The sequence below is a fragment of the Scardinius erythrophthalmus genome (assembly GCF_964197995.2).
Source record: "Scardinius erythrophthalmus genome assembly, chromosome: 25".
NCBI classification, from domain to species: Eukaryota; Metazoa; Chordata; class Actinopteri; order Cypriniformes; family Leuciscidae; genus Scardinius; species Scardinius erythrophthalmus.
In genome coordinates, this window is record NC_138245.1 from 7,120,910 (window position 1) to 7,132,121 (window position 11,212).

General features: G+C 38.0%; 1 protein-coding gene across 1 annotated transcript in view; it reads left to right on the plus strand.

Annotated features, from left to right (window-relative positions):
• abca7 (ATP-binding cassette, sub-family A (ABC1), member 7) overlaps positions 1–10,274 on the plus strand; it is a 39,136-nt gene extending 28,862 nt beyond the window's left edge. The window contains exons 35-48 of the mRNA XM_081357890.1: positions 367–544; positions 633–748; positions 1,004–1,148; positions 1,925–2,048; positions 2,151–2,280; positions 2,376–2,499; positions 2,581–2,643; positions 2,749–2,855; positions 3,030–3,171; positions 4,187–4,321; positions 4,397–4,500; positions 5,082–5,174; positions 6,268–6,511; positions 9,077–10,274. Coding sequence (XP_081214016.1) covers positions 367–544; positions 633–748; positions 1,004–1,148; positions 1,925–2,048; positions 2,151–2,280; positions 2,376–2,499; positions 2,581–2,643; positions 2,749–2,855; positions 3,030–3,171; positions 4,187–4,321; positions 4,397–4,500; positions 5,082–5,174; positions 6,268–6,511; positions 9,077–9,478 — 2,107 coding nt within the window. The 3' untranslated portion in view covers positions 9,479–10,274. The remainder of the gene's footprint in view (positions 1–366; positions 545–632; positions 749–1,003; positions 1,149–1,924; positions 2,049–2,150; positions 2,281–2,375; positions 2,500–2,580; positions 2,644–2,748; positions 2,856–3,029; positions 3,172–4,186; positions 4,322–4,396; positions 4,501–5,081; positions 5,175–6,267; positions 6,512–9,076) is intronic.
• The last annotated feature ends 938 nt before the right edge of the window (positions 10,275–11,212 follow it).

Below are 11,212 nucleotides of genomic sequence, written 5' to 3' on the forward strand. Positions count from 1 at the left end.
TAGTGAGAATTACCAATATTTTTACACTAAAATTCTTTAAAGACTATTTCTTTTAATGCCACTTGGGGACAAAATGCGACAGTCGTATACAAATGCACAAATTTGGATTACAAATTATTCCACCCTCTTATAGCCTTGCTTGCATGCACTGTCTGCATCAATTTAACATCCAATTGACTAAATAAACTATTCAAATGAGGTAATGCTACAAACAGCTACAAAAATAGAAATACTGTGAATTCATTGAACCAGCGCAACTGTTTAGCGAAATCGTACCTAAGTTTTCATGACACTGTCCTGGGAAAAGGTGCAACTCTAGTAAAGCTAAAAATTTGTCAATGCTTTTTTTCTTTCTGATCTTTGCAGAATGACTACCTCAGTGGACGTTCTGGTGTCCATATGTGTTATTTTCGCCATGTCATTTGTTCCTGCCAGTTTTGTGCTGTTCCTTATTGAGGAACGAGTGAGTAAAGCAAAACATCTGCAGTTTGTCAGTGGAGTGAAGCCAATCCTGTACTGGACTACCAATTACGTTTGGGACATGGTCAGTTCTGCAAGTTTGATGTGGCTGTGAAATGTCTTAAAATGGTTATCCAAATTGATTTCACATTTGTGTTGTTCTTGTGTTTCAGCTGAACTATACAGTACCAGCCGCTATGGTGGTCTTCATCTTCATCAGCTTCCAGCAGGAATCATATGTATCCGAGAAGAATCTGCCTGCACTGGTGCTCCTTCTTTTGCTCTATGGGTGAGAAATTATTAAATCACAGGGCATTTACTGGTTCAATTAGCACATTAGTACACTTACTTACACTGCTGACAAATATATCATATGTTTTGTTTTGGTGGTCCCCAGCATGGGATCTGGAGTGCTGGTCTCCCCACAGCTTGTTTCAGCAGTTTAATCAGTTAAACTGGCCAACCATACTGGTCCACCACCTTGTCCAGCTCTAACCAGCATAAATCAGTAGTGCATTGTTTTGTTTGTTTGTTTCTGCTGCAGTTGGTCTATCACTCCACTCATGTACCCAGCCTCCTTCATCTTCTCCGTCCCCAGCACTGCCTACGTTGTCCTCACCTCCATCAACCTCTTCATTGGCATCAATGGCAGTGTCGCCACCTTCGTCTTGGAGCTATTTATCGATGAGGTGAGGGACATAGACCAAAAAGATACTGACTGGTTAACCTGATTAACCCATGTACAACATGTTCTTGGGTCAACATCCTTAGTTTTGGAAAAACATTCCTATCAACCATTCTTTACTTGTATTTAATTGCATATGACACTACTGTTCAAAAATGTTGCGTTGGTTGTTTTTGAAAGAAGTTTCTTATGCTCAGCATGGCTGCATTTATTTGATCAAAATGACAGTAAAAACAATAATATTGTGAAATATTATTACAATTTAAAATAACTGATTTCTATTTTAATGTAAAGTGTAATTTATTCCTGTGATGGCAAAGCTGAATTTTCAGCAGGCATTCGTTCAGTCTTCAGTGTCACATGATCTTTAATATCTATTTAATATCTTTGTGGAAACCATGACACATTTTATTCCAGTTGTTTGATTAATAGATCAAAAGAACAGCGTTTATTTAAAATTAAAAAATCTTTTGTAACATTATAAAAGTCTTTACTGTCACTTTTGATCAATTTAATGACTGCATCCTTGCTGAAAAAATGTATTAATGTCTTTCAAAAAAAAGTATTATGGTAATATATATACTTCTAATAATGCTACTTGTTATTTATTTCTTCTTCTCTTTATTGGTATTATAGTAATAATAATAATACAATATGTATAATATAAAATATTAAATCAAAACAAACATTCATTAAAAAACATGAATAAAAAAAAAATGAAATGGAGGCAAAAACTAAAAATTTCATCTCTTCTTTATTTGATTTGCATGCTGTACTCAGCATTTGAATGAGGTCAACAGGATCCTGAAGAAGGTGTTCCTGATCTTCCCTCACTTCTGTCTGGGTCGAGGTCTCATTGACATGGCCAAGAACCAGGCCATGGCAGACGCATTTCAGCGGCTGGGTATTTTTACAATGAGCTCTCTCACTGATAAACAAATATTTCTGCAATAGGCATGAACAACTGTAAGTTTTGAAGATGAATTCATTTTGTTGATGTCAACAGGAACCAAACAGAATCTGGACCCTTTATCCTGGGATTTTGTCGGGAAGAATCTTTTTGCCATGGCGATGGAAGGAATTGTGTTCTTCATCTTCACTGTTCTCCTGCAGTATAAATTCTTTGTTAATTTTAGGTACATTTGTATGTTTAAATATCGTGACATTGAATAAATCAACACATACATACAGCTGTGTAGTTGTTCCTGATAAATACATATTTTCCCTTCAGCCGATGGTCGGGCTTTGTGCTGCCCCCCCTGGGCACGGAGGATGAGGATGTGGCGAGAGAGAGAGACCGTGTGAAGAACGGTAGAGCTCTGGGAGACATTCTCACCCTCATAGACCTTAGTAAGGTACAGAACCACACAAACAGCTGTATAAGATGTTGTTTGGTCTATTCGAGGGTAAAATACGGACTCTTTGTGTCTCTGCAGGTTTATAAGGCAGGCAGGAAGCCAGCAGTGAATCGGCTTTGCTTGGGCATTCCTCGGGGAGAGGTAAGTTTCATATACCAGAACTCTCCTGGAAACATTTAAACTAGCACCTTGTTTTTCTGTTGTTATGGTTTAAACTGCTGCAAGTGTCTTCTTTTCCCATGGCAGTGTTTTGGGCTTCTTGGTGTTAATGGGGCTGGGAAAACCTCAACCTTCCGCATGCTAACAGGAGACACCCACATTACTTACGGAGAAGCATTTCTTAGCAACCACAGGTTAGATCATTGACATGTGATGAACATTATAGAAATATTTTCGCAATAATTACATTGTCATCATTATACACTCACAGTATAACTGTTATTAGAGTTTCGCACTTTACTTAGTATTACTTTACCCTGGCAACTACCCACACAACCCCCTAACATACATGCATTTGTTTTATTTAGTGTTCTTACAGAAATGGAGAAAGTTCATCAGCTGATGGGCTACTGTCCTCAGTTTGATGCCATCAGTGACCTGCTGACAGGACGTGAGCACCTGGAGTTCTACGCTCGCCTCAGAGGAGTGCCAGAAGCTCATGTTGCAAAGGTGCAGCATGCCCCAAAATCATTATTATTGTTATTATAAAAGTGCAATCTGAGAACATAATACTAGTTATCAGGGTTAATAGAGCTAAGGGTCTCAGTGATTCCAAGCTTGTTTCAAATGGACCCTATAGTCATAATATATTTGTATATGGTTGGCTTCACATCTTCTGGCAAGTAGGGGTTTGAGACCCCTTTTCTAAAGGCCGTGACATGCCAAGCTGATGGTTGGTCATTGGCCAATCTCGGACCGTCATTAAGCATCTGTCGGCCTAGTTTTTGTTGTGTGTTCCCCACCTCTGGCACTAGTCAAACCGTCTGCATCTTGTTGAATCGCTGTGGAGCCTGTCAATGAGAGAGATCACTCCGATTGGCTGTTCAGCTTAGTGAACGAGTGCACGAGATGAAAAACAAAAGCAAGCAAATGACCAAGTCAAGTGGGCACAAACAGAAGGAGCTTCTCATTTTCATCTTCATCTCATTTGTAATGATTTTCATCTAATCCAGGGGTGTCCAAACTCAGTCCTGGAGGGCCACTGTCCTGCAGAGTTTTGCTCTAGCCTCCCTCAACACACCTACCTGGAAGTTTCTAGAATGCCTAGTAAGACCTTGATTATCTGGTTCAGGTGTGTTTAATTGGGGTTGGAGCTAAACTCTGCAGGACAGTGGCCCTCCAGGAACAGGATTGGACATCCCTGATCTAATCCATCTGTGGTGAATAAGATTGGTATAAAAATGGTCAGCAAGGACTGCTTTGTTATAGTTTGTATTTCCTCAGTCCTTGCTCATCTGATTTTCCTTTTTTGAATGCCGAATGAAGTCTACCAAATACTGACTACTGCCACATGCTCTCATGTAGATGCAGAACGTATATGCTAGTTGACCGTAGACTTTGTGGTGACATGAGGCGACACCACAGTTGACCTTCGTCTCCTCTAGTTCTCTGATGCCGGTTTTGTTGTGATTGGTCCATAAGCACTGTAGCTAGCTTACAGTCCTTTTTCATGCCTGCTCTGTAGGTGGCGCAGTGGGGAGTGCAAAAGCTTGGTCTGAGTCAGTATGCTGAGCGAGAGGCTGGGAAATACAGTGGAGGAAATAAGCGCAAACTCTCCACCGCCATTTCCCTTATTGGAGCTGCACCTGTCATCTTCTTGGTATGTTTATTACCACCACACTGTTGTATGATGAAGCTGTAAATGGCATTTTTCAGCCTCATCTGTGATTCTCAGGATGAGCCTACGACTGGGATGGACCCGAAGGCCAAGCGCTTCCTCTGGAACTGCATTCTCAGTGTGATCAAAGAGGGAAGATCTGTTGTTCTCACCTCTCACAGGTAGAAGACACTATGAATGTTTCATATAGGTAGCCTCAATTAATGGAAATGAAAATCTAATTACTAAACACATGTTATAGATATTATTGTGAATGATTCATCTATGTATACGTTTACATTTTTTTTTTTGAGTGAATCTGGTGAAATGAAAGTTGTCTCTGGTGTTGTATGCAGAACTTTTTCAATCATTTAGTCAACTTAAACTCCACCCCTGCAAACTCATGTTTATCTGCCTCAATTTTTTAGTGCAATGGCTACATCTCAAAATCCAGTCAATAACCTATAAACAAAACCAAGCCATGAGAAACTGTAAAGAACATTGCCATATTTATGTACACAAATGCAGAAGTGCCCACTTAGACCAGAAGATTATCTGATTGATATGTAATACATCCAATGACATGTTTGGTTTTCATGTGAAACTTAGGCTAATCCAAATATAAAGTATAAAGATGCCTCTATGTCTGTACTTTATACTTTATATTTTGACTTTAAGTCTGCCATCTTAGAGAGAAATCAACTCTCTGAAAGATATTCTGATTTTCTGATTCCACCCTGATGGTTCTGCTGTCTTTTTTCAGCATGGAAGAGTGTGAGGCTCTGTGCACCCGAATGGCCATCATGGTCAACGGCAGGTTCCAGTGTCTGGGCTCAGTTCAGCACCTGAAGAACAGGTAACAGTTCTGAATGAAACATTAGCTTAATACGTGCAGCTCACTATGCACTGCATGCAGTTTCAAAAATGTGCCTAATTTTTGTCATACGACCTCCATGTATTGCATGTTTCATTTTTTTTTTGTATAATTTTTTTGCTTGTGGCATCATTTCAAAATCAATTTTTCTATAGAGATTAAATAGTGATTCAAGAGGTTTTGGATGATTTACTAATGTTAAAAATGTGGTTGAGTAGTGAGTTTCATGTGTCAATTAAACTCGAGGTTCTGTGGGGTGCGGACAGGATCGACTCCATTCCTAGAGCTTCCGAACAAATGGGTTTTTTGGGGTGCGGACTGATGGGGCAGTAAACCCGAGGAGTCAGTCCTAGAGCTCCTCCTGTCTGATTTTAGGGAAAAATCAGGGTCTATTGGAGACGTCAAACAGATTTTTAGGCGCGTCGAAAGATCACCACAGACAGTACAATCCACATGGGATAATCTCACAGTATAACAAGCAGCTGTGCAAAATATGATTCCCTAAAAAGAAAACAATATTGTGGCTGATGTCACTTTCAGTTAATTTCGTCTTAATGGAAAATAAAGGTCAAGAAAATACAGTGTATACTACAAAACTAATATGAGTAGTAAGCAATTCTGCACGTCAAGTCACCTTTATTTATATAGTGCTTCACAGTAATAAACAGGGAAATAACAGAATCAGTGATGCAAACTTTGCAAACAATAGTGTCATTATTCAGCTCAAGTCAGTTCATTGTTTATTCAGTTCAGTTCAATTAACTGTAAAAGTGAATAAATTATGAAACGAATTCAAATGAGCTATAAGCACCTCTACACAAGGTCGTTATATAGCAGTCAGTTCAATGATTCAGTGAAGTCGATGTTGCGAATTTCGTCAATAATGAAACAAATTTCATACAGCTTTACAGAAAGCAATAGTGTTATCATTCAGCTCAATTCAGTTCAAGTTTTGTTCTCATTGTATAATGTCAGTGCAGTCAAATCAATAATATTACGGAATAATAGTAAGTGTCTTTTAACAATGTGACAATTAACATGTTTTCATTTCTGCCCTCTTTGTCTTTCCTACTAGGTTTGGAGACGGCTACACAATAATCCTTCGTTTGTCCACCCCGTCTACAGAACCATGCCCAGTGGACACCTATATCAAGAACTCCTTCCCTGGGATCCAGCTGAAGGAGAGACATCAGAATGTTCTCCATTACCAGCTGCCATCACAAACCTGTTCGCTCGCTCGCGTCTTTGAGGTTCTGTCAAATAATAATGAGGAGCTGGGGATAGCTGACTACTCAGTGTCACAGACTACACTGGATCAGGTAAGAGTACAGTACTGAGACTCCGCTCCAAAACCTGGTGAGCTGCCTTGCTGTCTATTGCCTGCATAGGCTGCTACAGCATGCTAAATGTCATGGAACCTCATACAAGACCGATTTATACACTAAACATAGGCAACTCATCAGACAAATAGCTCTCCTCAATAGACTTGACTATTGAGACTATTGAGGCCGTTCCATAAAATGCAAATTTGTACAGACAGACTGCAAAGAATGATACTCTTTGTTGTTTTGTTCTTTTAACCATTTTCAGCTTTGAACTGCCTAAACACTAATAAACAGATGGCAGCTATGTCATTTTCAACTGCTTTACTTAATGAAAACTTAACTTAAGAAGCTTCTCTCAAAAGCTAAAACGTGAAACTAATATTAATTCCAATAATTCCAAATTATGTTACACTTTTACTTTGTATTGTAGCACAGAGGTTGATCATGTTTGGATTTCTTACAGTTCGTCAGAGAAGTTTCACACACAGATTTAGTTGCAGCAAATCACACACACAGCCTCATGAAGGAACACAGACTGGCTGTATGACATTTTCATTGAAGCAGAATTTCACAACGAACATTGCTAAACTTTGTCAGTGTTGTCAGATCATCAGCGCTTTTTTGCAGCGCAGAGAGAGCATGTGCACATGGTTGCCAAATTGAGGAAATTAAGTTAAACACTGGGCAGAAAATTTATCCTCAGTTTCAGGGATAAGATTTATTCTCTTGACAACCCCAAGCGGGAAAGATAGTGGAGGCTTGTTATCAATGCATTACATTTACATTTATTTATTAATTTTAAAGATGCTTTTATCCAAAGCAACTTACAAATGAGGAATACAGCAGCAAGCGATTAATAGTGAAGAGGCAAATAAACACAAAAAGTGCTTAAAATACAAAGTTTCAGACATTGCTTAGAGTAGCAAAAGCTAGAATAGGGAGGGTTTAAATGAAAGTGAAAGCATAGAATTATTTTTATTTTTATTTATTTTTAAAGATGAGGTTAAGTGCTCATGGAAGAGATGAGTTTTCAGCTGTCTTTTGAATGTTGTCAGGGATTCTGCATTCAGGATGAAGATGAGGAGATCGTTCCACCAGCAAGGAACAGTGAACGAAAATGTTCTGGAGAGTGATTTTTTTGACCACGAGCCGTCACTCTTTTGACGATCGTAGGCTTCTGGTAGGCATGTAGACTCATAAGAGCGAGTGGAAGTAGGAGGGAGCTGAGCCTATGGTAGATCTATAAGCAAGCATCAATGCCTTGAACTTGATGCAAGCAGCAAGTGGTAGCCAGTGCAGAGAGATGAAGACAGGTGTGACGTGGGCCCTTTTGGGCTCGTTGAAAACAAGACGTGCTGCAGCGTTCTGAATCATTTGTAGAGGTTTGATTGCACACGGTGGAAGTCCAGCCAGAAGAGTCACTAGAAATGACCATGGTGAGAATCTGTGTTACATGCTCGGTTAGAAAAGGCCTGATCTTCCTGATGTTGTGTAGAGCAAACCTGCATGACCGAGGTGTCTTTGCAATGTAGTCTTTGAAGGTCAGCTGGTCATCTAAGGTTATTCCAAGATTTCTGACTGACCTTGATGAGGTAAAAGATGATGAACCTTGTTGGATGGTGAAGTCGTGCTGTAGAGTCAGATTGGCAGGGAAACGAGAAACTCAGTCTTTGCCAAGTTGAGCTGCAGGTGATGTTCTTTTATCCATGCTCAGATGTCTGCCAGACAGCTTGAGATTTGTGCAGCTACTGTGGGATTAAAGGTAATGAAATGAAAGGTAGAGCTGTGTGTCATCAGAATAGCAATTGTAGGAGAAACCATGTGCCTGTATGATGGGTCCCAGTGATGTAGTGTATATGGAGAAGAGTAGGGGTCCAAGAACTGAACCCTGAGGAACCCCAATGAGATAAAAAAAAAAAAAGGTATAAATAAAAATATGCTTTCAGGACAAATAATCAGCAGGGCAAATATCACAACAATTATTTTTAATTATTTGAGAGAAGCAGAAATCATGATTAAAATATGATTAATCGTGAAAACCTAATAGCACATGTAAAGTAGTCCATTTTAAATGTATTAACTACTTTTTATTGATTATTTTCAGTATTGGATGAAACATTAATATTTATAATAATTTAGCATTTTTCACTGAGTTTGATGCAGTGAATTATGGGATTGCCTTCTCCACAAAGGATATATGCAGGTGCAATCACATTTACTGTTGTTTGGAGAATTTTCGATGACGAAATCTAGTAAATTCAATAGGAATCCACACTCTCTGGAATTTGGTGTGAGGATGAATGAATATCACACAAATTTTTCACAAATGGTTCAAGTTGGTCACATAGATATGCCGCGTTGACCAAAAGACAGCTTGCTTGGTTTTGAAAGTGTGTGAGCTGTGCTTCATACATCGTTACGCTATTGACAGTGGACCCTTTTTACCTGTGAAATTTTGCTAATGTGACCACACTTAGAACAGCCTTGTGTCAGGAGGCATCTCACTAGGTTTTGGAACAGGGATTGTTTCTCACAACTAAGAGTGTTTTCCTCCTGCAGGTGTTTGTTAACTTTGCTAAAGACCAGACAGATGATGATCAGCTCAGGGAAGTCACAGTAAACGGTGGATCCGTGGCGATTCAAACCAACAGACTTCAGCGTCCCACAGACCTCAAACTCGAGAAATGCAGCAGGTCTTCCAGACCACACTCTCCTTCAACACCCTCTACAGATCAAGGTGCTCGCTCAGAACAAACCCCTGAGCCTTCATCTACTGGTTTAAAGACCAAAAAGAATAAATCAACCAGTCCGTCAGTCTCAGGACAGCAACAGCAGATCCGGATGGAACCTGTTGGCGAGGCAGCTAATGGATCAAAACCTCCTGAAGACCAGACTCCTGCGAAAAAAGACCCATCCACGTTATTTATTGTCAGTACCAAAACACAGGAAAGCAAAGTGTGAAAAAAACAAAGACATTCAGAACCAAACAGTCATGATGCGGATCTCTGGTGATCTTTGGTGCCTTCTTCACATATAATTTTCAAACATTTTTATTTAGTTACTTTAAAACCAATCAATTATTCAATCTATTTGACTGTCCTGATAACTCTGCAATTCTTCATTGATTGAATGTCTAGTCCTCATTCTTAAACTTGAAAATGACGCATGGCATCATTGGCAGGAATTCTTTCCCAAACCTCTTTAACCTCTTTAACGCATAAATTATGCATATTATTGTCATGATGTGAGTTGCATCTCTGTATAGTATTTGTTTTGTGCAACCCAGTATGGATATGATTTTTGCTGAATATGTTACATTATAACAGACCTCTTTTTTTCTACATGTATGTAAAGGTCAAATGTTCAGTGTATGGTATCAAACTCATACTGCCTTCATGTTCTCAATATATTTATTTATTTGCAGATTTTTTTTTTTTTTTTTTACTGTTTTAGATTTATTTATCTTTTTTCTGTGATGCACTTTAGCCTAAAACAATTCTAATATTGTAGTCTGGATTATCACTTTATCTCTTCACTGCAAAGATTGTCATAATGCTTGATATGTAGCTTTTTTTATGTAGTATTTACTGTATATGTACATACCAGAGATATTATGTATGAAATTGTTATGTTTGCAATCTTATGTGTATGACGCTGGACAAAAAGCTAAAATGTTAAAATGCTGGGATATTTATATGCAAATATATAAATCTGGTTATACTGAAGTTTGGTGTGCCCTACCTTTCCACTGTTTTATAAAAAAAAAAAAAAAAAAAACACTATATAGGGTGAAAAAATGGATTTGTGTCCTTTTTATATTCACTTAACAAAGTAACTCTTTTCAAGGTTGCATATATATGTGTATATATATATATAGCTAGTGTATCTTTTTGTCATAAACTATAAACCAATCTGGCAGTAGAAGATTGAAGAATGCTTTCTGTTACACTAAGTGACTTTGTCTTGTTTCTTAAAAGTTACACGTCAGGGGAAATTATGTTTGTGGAGGATATTTTTAGGCTTGCTTTTATGGATGATTACTGTCTGGCACCGGAAATGGGGATGAAAGTGGCTCTGGTAAATGACAGCTGTCTTTTACTGTAGTCACTCAACAGTTTCCTCCACCAACACCATCATCATGGTCTCTGACCATATCTCACTTTTTACACTGCGGAGACTTTACAACTTACCGTTAAAGCAAAATGTATAATTTGTAATCTTTGTTGGAAAAAACAACAACATGAAAATATTATTTATCTAAATCTGAATAATAAATCATTTTTGTACAGATAGTTAGTACTCATTGATTGTTTAGACTTGCTAAATATTCGTTTTATATAAAATTGTCAGAATTAATAAAAACATTTCTAGTCAGATCTTGATATAAAGTTATATATAGGCCTAATACCATGGCAGTACCGTAACATGTCATAGAATAACTACATATATTAGTATAAATTGATTATTCTTTTATAATTATGCATGCAGCATTTCGACCACGTTGAAACAATATATTCAGTATTTGTACTTAACTCGTCTTGTCTAACTTGTCTATAACTTCTAACTTGTCTACAAAATAAAAACTTCAACTGAACATGGTTACCAATCACATGATACACACTTTTCCTTAAACGACCATATAAATGTTAACCTAAAATTATATTATATTATATTATATTATATTATATTATATTA